This window comes from Entelurus aequoreus, linkage group LG23 (genome assembly GCF_033978785.1).
Source record: "Entelurus aequoreus isolate RoL-2023_Sb linkage group LG23, RoL_Eaeq_v1.1, whole genome shotgun sequence".
Taxonomy (NCBI): Eukaryota; Metazoa; Chordata; class Actinopteri; order Syngnathiformes; family Syngnathidae; genus Entelurus; species Entelurus aequoreus.
Genome location: NC_084753.1, coordinates 4071433 through 4086797, shown reverse-complemented (window position 1 = coordinate 4086797; position 15365 = coordinate 4071433). Strand labels below are relative to the sequence as shown.

Sequence of the window (15365 nt, the reverse complement as noted above, 5' to 3'; positions counted from 1 at the left end):
GGCCTCCAGACGGTGATTAAGGCTTGAACTCAGTTGATCAATAGAGGCAATAAATGTCTCTATTTGAAACAGTTGCCTTCCCTCAAGCACAACATCTGGGGATGCTGATTCATCAGCAAACTTTTTACGTTTCCTCGTCCGTTCAGCCCTGTAAGATGGGGTGCCACCCAACATGTTTAAGGCTTTCTGCTCAAAATGATCAAATAGATCTCTTTGGGAGAGAACAAAGGTGCGCAGAGATTCCAGCAATCTAACTGCTGTACCAAGGTCCATGTCTGCTTTTTGAAGTTGCAGACTTGTGGCCTGAAATCTGGACAGAACAGTGTCCCAAAAGCCTGCCATGAAGGCCATCTCAAGTGAATCCAGCTTCCGCACTAGACTGTCAGCTTCAGTTCGTGTGTCTCGTTTCTCTGTGTCATCAGTGGAAATAACCTGTAGTGCTGCTTTTATTTTACTGTAGTTCTGCCACAGTGCTTTGGTAGATTCTGCACGGCAACTCCAACGCGTGTTGGATAAAGCTTTAAGTGTGAGATCTATGTTGGAATTGCCAAATACCCTGTCCCATCGGTGTGTGGATGCAGTTGTGAAGTTGTAAATAGACTGAATCAAGTCAAAATACTTAGAGACTTCATTTCCACATCTGTCAATGCTGTTGACTCCCACCAAATTCAAAGAGTGAGCTGCACATGGAATATAGTGTATTAATGGGTTGCTTTTCTTTAAGTGAGCCTGCAACCCATTATACCTCCCTGACATGTTGCTGGCATTATCATAAGCCTGCCCCCTGCAATTTGACAGCTCTAACCCTAGATTTTCCAACACAGACATGACACAGTTAGCCAAACTTTCACCTGTATGGCTAGTAATGGGCTCAAAACCCACAAAGCGTTCAACAACACTGCCCTCTTTGCTAACAAAACGGAATATGAATGTCAATTGGTCCACATGAGATAAATCTGGGGTTGAATCCACAATGATAGAGTAGTATTTGCTTGCTTGCAGTTCATCTGCTATAGCCTGTTTGGTTTTTGCACCCATCAATTCAATGAATTCCTCACAAATGGTGGAGGACAGATATGAGGTATTACCTCGACCCATCTGCCCAAACTTTCTGATGTGATCCTTTAGAAAGGGATCAAATTCAGCCAGGACCTCCAGAATACCAAGGTAGTTCCCATTGAGAGGAGACCCTAACGATTCATTTTTACCCCTAAATGCAAGGCCCCTTTCTGCAAGGAATTTAATGACTGCAACAACTCTTTGTAACACCTGCCTCCAATAGCTGCTCTCTGCCTGAAACTGTTTGAACAGGTCTGCATCAACTGTGGCACCTTTGGCGCGGTTCAAGACTGCTTGCATGCAGGTTATGTGCTCAGCACTTCGCTCATGTTCACCAAATCTTTCTGAGTGTTTCCAATCACAATAGCCTGTCACAAAAGAATGCGTTTTTGGGGAAAACAGTTTGCATGCAAAGCAGTAAACATTACCAGTAGAGGGAGAGTACATCAGCCACTCTCTTTGTACTCGTTGTCCATTGGGCAAGTGTGAAGTAAAATGTTCATTGTTTAGGCATCGGGTTTTGCCTCCTAGCCCACTGTTCCTCACAGAAGCTGGATAATGGCTGTGACGGTTGTGAAATGATTTTGCACCTCTTTGAATAAGAACTTCCTTCATTGACTCAGTGAGGGTCTCAGCCCATTTAGCGGGAGCACTAGGTAGAGTTGTCACTGTAGATGGTGTTGAAGAAAGATTCAGCTCATTTTCTATGCTGTCCAGAGGTGCAGTGACCTCACATTCATCCGAGCAACTGGCTACTGCTGAATTGGTTGAATCATAAGCATCAGAAGCATTTGGTTCAGTGTCTACACTTGTAGTGGTCTCAGGATCTTGGGAGCTACATGCTAGCTCAGGTGCATTGCTAACCTTAGCTGAATTTGCAGTAGCATTTATAGAATTGCTTTCAGCAGATGTCTTTGTACTGAAGAAGCTGGAGATATTTGGAACACTCTCAAGTAAAACTGATTCCTTTTTTTTCTTTTCTTGCTGAATTTTTTTCCTAGCTCCTCCACTTAAACGTTTATGATCCATATTTCCCTTCTTTCTTTGCACATTGGCTCTTTGCCTATCACAACAGATAAACCAACTATGTGTGTGTGTGTGTGTGTGTGTGTGTGTGTGTGAGTTTGTTTGTGTGTTTATGATCGGTGCTGCTTCCTTCAAGTGTGTGAGGTGATTTAGAAAACTAGCAACCCAGCATCAACACTCCAAAGCAGAGAATAACAGCTTACTAGCATAGACAATTGAGAGCAGAGAATCAACTGATTCGTCTGATAGACAGCAGGAGAGCAGAGTGGTCAGTGATGATCGAATCAAGAAAATGTCTAAATGGCAAGGGAACAGACTGATTTGTACTGAGGAGAAAGAGAGAGAGAGCCAATTACAGTGAAATATATTCCAAAAGAGCCAAGTGACTAGCTGAAGGCAGGGACAAATGCCTTGGAGTGACCAACAAGAGTGCAAAGTACCAAATGGCAAAATGTGGAAAGACCAACAGGCAGATCTGCTTTTACCTCTTATCTTCACAACCAAAAAGTTGCTAAATGATGTTTTCAGTCGCTAGCCAGGTATGGCCAAAAGACGCGAAATCTAGCGGCAAAGTCGGTCAATCACACTGACAGTGAAACAAATATTTTGAAAAGATAATAATTGTACACCTTTGTGCACTTTAGTCTTCTATCTAAATATTTTCACAAAGGACACCAAGGCAGCTTGCTAGCTATGATGGGAGCAACAATGTCTGATAGACAGCAGGAGAGCAGAGTGGTCAGTGATGATCCAATCAAGAAAATGTCTAAATGGCAAGGGAACAGACTGATTTGTACTGAGGAGAAAGAGAGAGCCAAGTACAGTTAAATATATTCCAGAGCCAAGTGACTAACTGAAGGCAAAGACAACAGCCAGATACCTTAGCAGAGACCAACAAGAATTCAAAGTACCTAATAGCAAGATGGCGAGACCAACACAATAAATTGTATTAGGATTTAATTTATTAACGTTAATCTTAACAGCCAAAAAGTTGCTGAATAATGTTTGTAGTCGCTAGCCAGGTATGCCCAAAACAAGAGTCGCTAAACCTAGCAGCAAAGTTGCTTAATTGCAACACACTCTAGGATTCAGGGGAATTAAGGATAATAAAGATATTAATTGTACAACTTTTTGTACTTTTTTTCTAGTTTTTTGAGTCGCCAGCCATGTATGGCCAAAAGTCGCTAATTGAATGCCAACGTTGCTTAATCGCCAACACACTGGGACTCACTGAAGGACTGACTGAATAAAAAAGATAATTAAGATAATTGTGTACTTTTCTCTTCTGATATTTTCTCTAAGGACCCCAAGCTATCTGCAAGCAGCAATAATGTCTGACAGACAGGAGAGCAGAGTGGTCAGTGATGAATGGCAAGGGAACAGGCTGATTTGTACTGAGGAGAAAGAGAGAGAGAGAGAGCCAATTACAGTGAAATATATTCCAAAAGAGCCAAGTGACTAGCTGAAGGCAGGGACAAATGCCTTGGAGTGACCAAGAAGAGTGCAAAGTACCAAATGGCAAAATGTGGGAAGACCAACAGGAAGATCTGCTTTTACCACTTATCTTCACAACCAAAAAGTCGCTAAATGATGTTTTTAGTCGCTAGCCAGGTATGGCCAAAAGATGCGAAATCTAGCAGCAAAGTCGGTCAATCACACAGTGAAACAAATAATTTTAAAAAGATAGTAATCGTACAATGTCTTGTACTTTTGTCTTCTTTCTTAATATTTCTCAAAGGACACCAAAATGTCGCTATCTGCAGGCAGCTTGCTAGCTATGATGGCAGCAACAATGTACCTTAGAGTGACTGACCAACAAGAGCTCAAAGTACCTAATGGCAAAATGTGGAGAGACAGACACAATAAATTGCATTAAGATGAAGAGAACTGTTGCTATTATTAATCTTAACATCAACCAGAAAGTCGCTAAATGTCACCAGCCAGGTATGGCCAAAAGTCGCTTAATTGGCCACACACAGTAACAGAGAAACTAACAAAAAAAAGATCATAAAGATAATAGTTGTACAACTGTGTGTACTTTTGTCTTCTTTCTAAATATTTTCCCAAAGGACACCAAAATGTTGCTATCTGCAGGCGGGAGCGTGCCTATGTTCCCCGGGTCCTATGTTCCCCGGGTCCTATGTTCCCCGGTTGTTCCTGGGTCTTTGTATGCGACCGGGGAACTTAGGACCCTTTTTCTAAAAAAGGGTCCTATGTTCCCTGCATTGTATCTGGCGAAATTGCGAAATTGTGCCCTGACCAAAACCATCCCTAAACCTAACCTGTCACAGGGCGTTGTGGAGCACTTTTTTTTGGCGAAATTGTGCCCTGACCAAAACTATCCCTAAACCTAACCTGTCACAGGGCGTTGTGGAGCACTTTTTTTTGGCGAAATTGTGCCCTGACCAAAACTATCCCTAAACCTAACCTGTCACAGGGCGTTGTGGAGCACTTTTTTGGCGAAATTGTGCCCTGACCAAAACTATCCCTAAACCTAACCTGTCACAGGGCGTTGTGGAGCACTTTTTTGGCGAAATTGTGCCCTGACCAAAACCATCCCTAAACCTAACCTGTCATAGGGCGTGCGGCAGCAGATAGAGCAACTCAAACGCGAACTTCCTTCCTTCGACAACTTAAACGCGTCTCTGTCATGCGTGTCTGCGTGCGTCTTACTTAGTCGCGCATTGGAAGCAGCGGGGAACATAGAACCCTTTTCTGGAAAAAGTGTTGTACGTTCCCCGCAGCGGGGAACATAGAACCCTTTTTTTTAAAAAGGGTCCTTAGTTCCCCGGTAGAGGGGAACATAGGACCCGGGTAACATAGGGACGGGGAACATAGGGATGACCCGCTGCAGGCAGCTTGCTAGCTATGATGGCAGCAACGATGTCTGCCAGACAGGAGAGAGTGGTCAGTGACGATCGAATCGAGAAAATGACAAAATGGGTCAAAGACCAAAAAGTTATTAACTGACAGCAGTGACAAATGTCAGACTGTAAACTTTCTCGAAAGAAAAGGACAAAATGGGAAGATGCTGATAATAACAGCAAAATGGAAAATATAAGAATTTCCAAGTAATGCTCAACTCAAGTGTGTGTGTGTGTGTGTGTGCGCGCGTTAAACTTCTTGTTGAATGATTTCAAATTATCTCTGAGTCTGAACTGAGGGAAAGGAAACCAAATTTTGAGCAGTCTCTCACGAGTTCAAAATACCAAATGAGGAGATTCTAAAAGAACAGACCGGTTTATGAAAGACTTGATGGGGGAGGGGCACAGCTAAGAATACTTGAGTGAGATTCTGTGATCCAAATTCGAGATAGAGCTTTTTGATAATGATAATTTGTCAGAGTAAGGTTGTGTAATCAAAATTTGAGAATGAGCTTTGTCAATCAATCAAGAATATTTGCATTAAGTTCTGTGATCAAAATTCAGAAACAACCTTTAATAATTGATAAAGAATATGTGAGTGAGGTTGTGTGATCCATCCAATTTGAGAATTAGCTTTGATAATAATGATTGAGAGCCTCTGGCCCTCTGTGGATCATGGCCGCGGGGCCAATTTTGCCTGGCCCCTTGGGGCCTCTGTGGGTCGTGGCCGCGGGGCCAAGTTGGCCTGGCCCCTTGGGGCCTCTGACCCTCTATGGATCGGGGCCAAGTTGGCCTGACCCCTCGGGGCCTCTGGCCCTCTATGGATCATGGCCGCGGGGCCAAGTTGGCCTGACCCCTTAGGACCTCAGGCCCTCTGTGGGTCGCGGCCGCGGGGCCAAGTTGACCTGGCCCCTTGGGGCCTCTTACACTCTATGGATCGTGGCCGCGGGGCCAAGTTGACCTGGCCCCTTGGGGCCTCTGGCCTTCTGTGGCTCGCGGCCGCGGGGCCAAGTTGGCCTGGCCCTTTGGGGCCTCTGGCCTTCTGTGGGTCGTGGCCGCGGGGCCAAGTTGGCCTGGCCCCTTGGGGCCTCTGACCGTCTATGGATCGTGGCCGCGGGGCCAAGTTGACCTGGCCCCCTGGGGCCTCTGACCCTCTATGGATCGTGGCCGCGGGGCCAAGTTGGCCTGGCCCCTTGGGGCCTCTGACCGTCTATGGATCATGGCCGCGGGGCCATGTTGGCCTGGCCCCTTGGGGCCTCTGGCCCTCTGTGGGTCGCGGCCGCGGGGCCAAGTTGACCTGGCCCCTTGGGGCCTCTTACCCTCTATGGATCATGGCCGCGGGGCCAAGTTGGCCTGGCCCCTTGGGGCTTAAGATTATTATTTTTGCAAAAGTAGTTTTGCTTGGGTCGCGGCCGCGAGGCCAAGTTGGCCTGGCCCCTTGGGGCCTCTGGCCCCCTGGGCCTGGGCCCGGTAGGCCCGGTCATTAATCCACCTATGATTATTATACAGTTTTCTACTTACACAGTAAACATTTTTTTAGATTTTGCGGTAAAAAACTTGCTGTTCAGTCACCAAAATTTGACTGTAAATTTTTTTTTTTTTTGGTTTGTTTTTTTACAGAATATTACTGTAAATTAAAAAAAACAGCACCACAATAAAATTCTGCTGACTAAACTGCCATTTTTTTACCGAATAATCTATTGTTGTTTGTACAGTATCGTACTACAACTTGAAAACCGGTACCACTATTTTTTTACGGCAAAATTCTGGCAACTGAGCTGCCAATTGTTTTTTGTTTTTACAGTAAATCAACAATTGTTGTTTTTATAGTGTATTACTATAATTGAAAAAACGGACTCACAATTTTTTTTACGTTAAAAGTCTGGCGACTGCAATTTTTCATTTTGTCATTTTTATAGTGTACACTTGGATGAAACTTGCTTTGAAATCATACGTCAAGCATACATTATTTATTTTTATTTTACCCCAAATGTAATGTACAATGATTTTTGATGCATTATTAGAGAATATTAAAGTTTTTACAGTACTTGTATTTTTTATGTCAAAATGGAAAGAACAAATACGTTTATTAAAGAAAAGATAAAAAACTATAATTATGCATATTATTGCTAGGCTTTCGCAGTCGAACCTCGGATTCAGGAAAAACAGTGCGGTTTTTGTCCTGGTCGTAGAACTGTGGACCAGCTCTATACCCTCGGCAGGGTCCTTGAGGGTGCATGGGAGTTTGCCCAACCAGTCTACATGTGCTTTGTGGACTTGGAGAAGGCATTTGACCGTGTCCCTCGGGAAGTCCTGTGGGGAGTGCTCAGAGAGTATGGGGTATCGGACTGTCTGATTGTGGCGGATCGCTCCCTGTACGATCAGTGTCAGAGCTTGGTCCGCATTGCCGGCAGTAGGTCGGACACGTTTCCAGTGAGGGTTGGACTCCGCCACGGCTGCCCTTTGTCACCGATTCTGTTCATAACTTTTATGGACAGAATTTCTAGGCGCAGTCAGGGCGTTGAGGGGATCCGGTTTGGTGGCTGCAGGATTAGGTCTCTGCTTTTTGCAGATGATGTGGTCCTGATGGCTTCACCTGGCCAGGATCTTCAGCTCTCACTGGATCGGTTCGCAGCCGAGTGTGAAGCGACTGAGGTGAGAATCAGCACCTCCAAGTCCGAGTCCATGGTTCTCGCCCGGAAAAGGGTGGAGTGCCATCTCCGGGTTGGGGAGGAGACCCCGCCCCAAGTGGAGGAGTTCAAGTACCTCGGAGTCTTGTTCACGAGTGGGGGAAGAGTGGATCGTGAGATGGACAGGCGGATCGGTGCGGCGTCTTCAGTAATGCGGACGCTGTATCGATCCGTTGTGGTGAAGAAGGAGCTGAGCCGGAAGGCAAAGCTCTCAATTTACCGATCGATCTACGTTCCCATCCTCAAATATGGTCATGAGCTTTGGGTTATGACCGAAAGGACAAGACCACGGGTACAAGCGGCCGAAATGAGTTTCCTCCGCCGGGTGGCGGGGCTCTCCCTAAGAGATATGGTGAGAAGCTCTGCCATCCGGGAGGAGCTCAAAGTAAAGACGCTGCTCCTCCTCATGGAAAGGAGCCAGATGAGGTGGTTCGGGCATCTGGTCAGGATGCCTCCCTAAGAAGACCCAGGACACATTGGGAAGACTATGTCTCCCGGCTGGCCTGGGAACACCTCGGGATCCCCGGGAAGAGCTGGACGAAGTGGCTGGGGAGAGGGAAGTCTGGGCTTCCCTGTTTAAGCTGCTGCCCACGCGACCCGACCTCGGATAAGCGGAAGAAGATTGATGGATGGATGGCTTTCGCAGGCCATATAAAATTATGTGGCGGGCCAGATCCGGCACCCGAACCTTAAATTTGACACCTGCGTCCTATGAGTTTTCTGTGACAAACTAACCAGCAGTTTTGCAAATATACAGGGGTATATGAGGATAGATGGAAATTATTAAGAATTAATTTGATAAGTGTTCCAAAATTTTGCAACCCTAGATGCAAGTGCAGGAATAGCACTCGAGGCTCTGGTCTTACTTGAAGATGTTGACTTTAATCTTGCCATCATCCAGATGCCAGATACCCTGCATGAGGAGACCCCACTGCAGGCCGAAGGCGGCCAGTAGCAAGTTGATGCCCACGCTGCTGAAGCCGTATCTTTTCAGGAAAGTCATCAAGAAGCCGAAGCCGATGAATATCATGACGTGTACATCCTGGAACACTGGGGACATGACAGAGGGAGGAGGTTAGTGCTTTGTCACGCTAGACGCAATTTAGCCCCTGCAGATAACTCCTTGGTGGTACTGAAATTGAATTAGACGGAACACTTTGTTATGCAATGTGGTCAATTCAGCACAGGCCTCACGCTATTAATTTCCTGCTCACTCATTTAACCTGTGGAAATGATAACACACGGGCTGTTTTGTCTGGCGTGACCTGTTGACTTGAAAACCAATTCAATCATACCCAGTGGGATTCTGGGAAAAATGCTCCCGGTGTTCCAGTCGACTTCGCGGCTTTTCTATGACGACCATATGACAGGGTTTAGGCGGGGGGAAGGTATAGTGAAGAGAGTGTGTTTTTTAGGAGTGTACGTGTACATCTCCAATCTTAAAGAGGACCAGTAATTCTGGGATGATAGACTGGGTGCGTCCTCAGACAGGAAGTTGGTCGTTTAGTTGATGTGATGGACGCCGTCTATGGCAATTCCATCAGACTAGAAAGACAATGGGGGTAATTTCCTTGTAGCATAACATTCTTAATGGCAGCCAGTAAACAGGAATCCAGCACCTTTGTATGATGATTAGGTGAAAGGTGGTGATCATCAATGGTAGTCATGGTATTTTTTTAAGGTTAATTTTACAAACTACAAAACCGGAGACCTTTTATAAGCGACCAGACTTGACTACTATGTTTTCACAGTAATTAATAAGCTTCACCAATCAAATGGCACTGACTGCTTAAAATGGTTAAACTGGCATCTTGCCGCCTTTTATACAATGCGTGTGCAACAATTTCGCTTTAAACTCCATAGCACACCAGCTTTACAGATGCCATGTTTACTACTCAGTGGCCTAGTGGTTAGAGTGTCCGCCCTGAGATCGGTAGGGGCGGCGTGGCGAAGTTGGTAGAGTGGCCGTGCCAGCAATCGGAGGGTTGCTGGTTACTGGGGTTCAATCCCCACCTTCTACCATCCTAGTCACGTCCGTTGTGTCCTTGGGCAAGACACTTCACCCTTGCTCCTGATGGCTGCTGGTTAGCGCCTTGCATGGCAGCTCCCGCCATCAGTGTGTGAATGTGTGTGTGAACGGGTGAATGTGGAAATACTGTCAAAGCGCTTTGAGTACCTTGAAGGTAGAAAAGCGCTATACAAGTATAACCCATTTATCATTTATTTATTTGTGAGTTCAAACCCCGGCCGAGTCATACCAAAGACTATAAAAAAATGGGACCCATTACCTCCCTGCTTGGCACTCAGCATCAAGGGTTGGAATTGGGGGTTAAATCACCAAAATGATTCCCGGGCGCGGCACCGCTGCTGCCCACTGCTCCCCTCACCTCCCAGGGGGTGAACAAGGGGATGGGTCAAATGCAGAGGACAAATTTCACCACAACTAGAGTGTGTGTGACAATCATTGGTACTTTAACTTTAACTTTAACTTTACTAAGCATGGTAATCTGGACATCTACCCTGAACCATTGTAGGGTCCGATTTACAGAAAATGGCAAGGGTTCGTAAGGGTATTGCAGTGCAATCAACTGGCGGCCCAGGGGCCAATCCCAGCTGGGGAATGACACCATCCCGGCCCCTGAGTACAGTTCAAAACTTGGGACACAAACATTTTTGCAGCAAATTCCTAAAGCACAAGAGTCCTGCTGTTGTATAGAGCAGTGTCTTTCAACCTTTTTTGAGCCAAGGCACATTTTTTGCGTTGAAAAAATCCAGAGGCACACCACCAGCAGAAATAATTAAAAAACGAAACTCAGTTGACGGTAAAAAGTCGTTGTCGCAATTGTTGGATATGAATTTCAACCATAACAAAGCATGCATCAATGTAGCTTTTGTCTCAAAGTAGGTGTACTGTCACCACCTGTCACATCACGCCGTAACTTATTTGGAGTTATTTGCTGTTTTCCTGTGTGTAGTGTTTTAGTTCTGGTCTTGCGCTCCTATTTAGGTAGCTTTTTCTCTTTTTGGTATTTTCCTGTAGCAGTTTCTTGTCTTCCTTTGAGCAATATTTCCCGCATCTACTTTGTTTTCGCAATCAAGAATATTTCAGTTGTTTTTATCCTTTTTTTTGGGGACATTGTTGATTGTCATGTCATGTTCGGATGTACATTGTGGACGCCGTCTTTGCTCCACAGTAAGTCTTTGCTGTCGTCTAGCATTCTGATTTTGTTTACTTTGTAGCCAGTTCAGTTTTAGTTTCGTTCTGCATAGCCATCCCTAAGCTTTAATGCTTTTTCTTAGGGGCACTCACTTTTTGTTTATTTTTGGTTTAAGCATTAGATACCTTTTTACCTGCACACTGCCTCCCGCTGTTTCCGACATCTACAAAGCAATTAGCTACCTGCTGCCACCTACTGATATGGAAGAGTATTACACAGAACTCTGCCGAGCTCTAGACAGCACCGACACTCAACAACAACACATAATTTGCAGACTAATTACTGGTTTGCAAAAAATATTTTTAACCCAAATAGGTGAAATTAGATCATCTCCCAGGGCACACCAGACTGTATCTCACGGCACACTAGTCACGGCACAGTGGTTGAAAAACACTGGTATAGAGGAACTTGAACCACTGTAAAGACATTGGCAGATCCTTGCAGTGACATTTTAACCCTGCTAGTAAAGATAGAACACTAGTACCAAAATTGTGATTTACTAAACTCAGGCGTTCCTCAAGGCACCCGTTTAAGTCGTCTCCTTTTTCACAGTCCCATTTGTTTTTTTTCATTATGTGATTTATGTCACCACGTTGCTGCCTTAGCTTGTTTACGTCAGATGCAGTCAGTCATTTGTTCAACCTCTTTAGTTATACTAGTGGTGTTCCACAAGGTTCCATTTTAGGCCCTCTCTTTTTCATCATTTGGCCTATTCAACTGGTTACCCGTGAGTGCAGTTAAATCAACTTGTGAGACACTGCAGTAGATTCTTAAAAAACTACAGTGCTGTCATCAAGATGACCTTTGAATTAAATGTCCACTGTAGGGGACACTGGTTTTCTGGAATATACAAAATAAGACTAGAGGCGGCGTGGCTCGGTTGGTAGAACGGCCGTTCCAGTGACTTTAGGGTTCCAGGTTTGATCCCCGCTTCCGCCATCCTAGTCACTGCCATTGTGTCCATGGGCAAGATACATTGCCCACCAGCTCCCAGTGCCACCCACACTGGTTTAAATGTAACTGATATAATGGCTTTTACTATGTAATATGTTGAGTCACTAGAGAATAGCACTGTATAAATTATAATTCACTTCCCTTCACTTCACTACTAGTAAAGTGGGAAGTTGTCACCTTAAAGGCCTACTGAAATGAAAGTTTCTTATTTAAACAAGGATAGCAGATCCATTCTATGTGTCATACTTGATCATTTCGCGATATTGCCATATTTTTGCTGAAAGGATTTAGTAGAGAACATCGACGATAAAGTTCGCAACTTTTGGTCGCTGATAAAAAAGCCTTGCCTGTACCGGAAGTAGCGTGACGTCACAGGTTGAAGGGCTCCTCACATTTGCACATTGTTTACACCAGCAGCGAGAGCGATTCAGATAGAAAAAAACGACGATTACCCCATTAATTTGAGCCAGGATGAAAGATTTGTGGATGAGGAAAGTGAGAGTGAAGGATTAGAGTGCAGTGCAGGACGTATCTTTTTTCGCTCTGACCGTAACTTAGGTACAAGGGCTCATTGGATTCTACACTCTCTCCTTTTTCTATTGTGGATCACGGATTTGTATTTTAAACCACCTCGGATACTATATCCTCTTGAAAATGAGAGTCGAGAACGCGAAATGGACATTCACAGTGACTTTTATCTCCACGACAATACATCGGTGAAGCACTTTAGCTACGGAGCTAACGTGATGGGATCGTGCTTAACTGCATATAGAAACAGAAGAAATAAGCCCCTGACTGGAAGGATACACAGAAGATTAACAATACTACCAAACCCTGGACCTGTAACCACACGGTTAATGCTGTGACGCCTGGCGAAGCCTAGCAATGCTGTTGCTAACGACGCTATTGAAGCTAACTTAGCTACGGGACCTCGACAGAGCTATGCTAAAAACATTAGCTCTCCACCTACGCCAGCCCTCATCTGCTCATCAACACCCGTGCTCACCTGCGTTCCAGCGATCGACGGCACGACGAAGGACTTCACCACGATGATCGGTGCGGTCGGCGGCCCGGAGACGAGTAAGTCAACCCAGACAGGTGAAGACAGTGGCGCGGCGGCGGACGGCGTTGTAGCTTTCGACGACACCCCGGCCGCCATCAGAGTTGGCAAGAAACATATATTTCCCCAGAGTTACGTACGTGACATGCACATAGCGGCACGCACGTACGGGCAAGCGATCAAATATTTGGAAGCCAAAGCTGAACTCACGGTAGCGCGTCTGCTATCCAACTAAAAGTCCTCCTGGTTGTGTTGCTGTAGCCAGCCGCTAATACACCGATCTCACCTACAGCTTTCTTCTTTGCTGTCTCCATTGTTAATTGAACAAATTGCAAAAGATTCACCAACACAGATGTCCAGAATACTGTGGAATTATGTGGTGAAAACAGACGACTTAAGCTGGCCACCGTGCTATTCCAAAATGTCTGCATCAACCCGTGACGTCACGCGCAAACGTCATCATACCAAGACGTTTTCAGCCGGAAGTTTCCCGGGAAATTTAAAATTGCACTTTATAAGTTAACCCGGCTGTATTGGCATGTGTTGCAATGTTAAGATTTCATCATTGATATATAAACTATCAGACTGCGTGGTCGCTAGTAGTGGCTTTCAGTAGGCCTTTAATCCGTAGCTTTCTGGAAAGGTGGCCCCCAAAACAATTTAGTTGAGTATCCCTCGTTTATTGTCTCACTTCTCCTGTGCGTTGTGTTGAAAGTAATTGTCACTATCCCCTAAATTATTTATAAAATCACACTTGATGCTGGATCTGATGATCTTTTTGGATGCTGTGTAAAAGCGCTTGCAGTTATGGCAGTATGTGTAAAAGGCTGAGGTGAATGAATGAATGAATGAGTGAGTGAATTTATGAGTGTTAATCCTGAGAGGTTCCATTTTCATTTACTGTAGTGCTGTTAAATGTGGTATCGTTCTTTAAAAAACAAACCAAATAGTACAAACGGTATCATTTGCCTTACACCTGCAGTGATGCATTGTGTGTAAAGTATTTGATGCTTTCGCTTCCATTTTGACACCCCATTTTTGTGGTGACTAAAGAACATGGTTTTAAACGGCGCGCTGAATATGAGGAGATAAAATTGGGACGCAGCCACAGTGTCTTCATCATGCCCAGACGTTAGGCAACGCTCACTAGGAGATACCCTTGGGGTGGAAATGTTTATGTGAAGGAGTGATGTTTGAAATAATTTTGCACCATAAAATATCCATAATTTGCCTTATGTACACACTGCACATATACGTAGACTTCCCAGTATCCAGTAACATGCATATTCCAAAACATGTAAATGTATTTAAAGCCTACGACCACAATCCTTAACATCCCTTGAAGGTAACTTTGGAATACCTTACTTTCCTCATTATCTTCATGACATCAATTACTGTCCACTCTGCACCCCTCAGGGGTTTTGATATGGTCATTCTGCAACAATATAGCAAAAAATGGCACTGTGCAAAAAACTATGCCATTTGAAGAAGCGATGAGCTTATCTCTGTAGGCCACACCTGCCACACCCAACTGTGATCAGGCATTTGAACGCAGCAGAAAACTGCAAGAAAGTTGCAGATGCGTATTCTTTATTTATATTAAAAATTTTCCATGATAGGATGCCACCCGACACATACTCTGGGGGTACTTTTTTGGATGATTAGACATGTGGGATGGAGGAGAGCATAACCCTCTTGACTCCTGTTACTGCCTTCAGTAACAACATTAACATTAAACTCACAATATTCCAACTGAAAAAAGAAACGTCTTTTGCCATCATAATTTAACCTAAAAAACTCGACAGCTTGTAAAGTTTGCAAGAGTTATTGTAATCACTTCGAAAGAAAGTTGCATCCATTCATTTAAGTTAGCTGGAAGCCAAACTGGTTAAATTGATGTCATATGAAAGAGATTTGACTCATGCTAAAATAATTTGTGTATCACAGGACCTTTTTTCAACAGCCTGAAAATATGACTCGTTATCATTGCATCTATAACAGCTCTGCAAATTCAACTCATGTTTAGGTACCAAATATGCTTTCAATAAAGGACTAAACATGTTATAATTGGAGCAGAATCAATACAAAAACACCAATCATATGTTTGACCTTTGGACTAATATAGATATCCCACTCAGCGCATCTTTTATACAGCAGCACCAGTCAGACTTACTAGGATAGAGCTCCATAGGCGATTCGTGTTCACTCGTGCCGTTGGAGTGCGTGCCATGGCCGTGACCTTTGCCGTCATCATACACCACAAAGACCGCAAACAGGATGATGGTGATAATCTCCAAAGCCAAGGCCACGATGGGGAACTTGAGCCTCATGTTGGTGGCGTACGCAGGCATCCTGAGACACTATAGTTATCTGTCTGTGGCGCTCGCACACACACACACACACATTCATGCAACAATGTGCGCTCACACACACATACGCACGAACACACACAGTAAGCCTGACTTACTAACAGTAAATTGAGGGAAGAAATTGA

The 15365-nt window shown here is 44.6% G+C and overlaps 1 protein-coding gene and 2 long non-coding RNA genes across 4 annotated transcripts in view; 1 reads left to right on the top strand and 2 right to left on the bottom strand.

Annotated features, from left to right (window-relative positions):
- LOC133640937 (uncharacterized) overlaps positions 1 to 8707 on the top strand; it is a 23921-nt gene extending 15214 nt beyond the window's left edge. For both annotated transcript variants that reach the window (XR_009824229.1, XR_009824230.1), the window contains exon 6: positions 8541 to 8707. This is a non-coding gene — a long non-coding RNA (uncharacterized LOC133640937). The remainder of the gene's footprint in view (positions 1 to 8540) is intronic.
- Positions 1 to 15365, bottom strand: part of LOC133640938 (uncharacterized) — a 285276-nt gene that overhangs the window by 7903 nt on the left and 262008 nt on the right. The gene's annotated exons all lie outside the window — the stretch shown is intronic.
- Positions 1 to 15365, bottom strand: part of rhag (Rh associated glycoprotein) — a 23268-nt gene extending 7903 nt beyond the window's left edge. The window contains exons 1-2 of the mRNA XM_062034655.1: positions 15045 to 15365; positions 8506 to 8689 (exon numbers count right to left, since the gene is read on the bottom strand). Of these exons, the coding sequence (XP_061890639.1) occupies positions 8506 to 8689; positions 15045 to 15222 (362 nt within the window). The 5' untranslated portion in view covers positions 15223 to 15365. The remainder of the gene's footprint in view (positions 1 to 8505; positions 8690 to 15044) is intronic.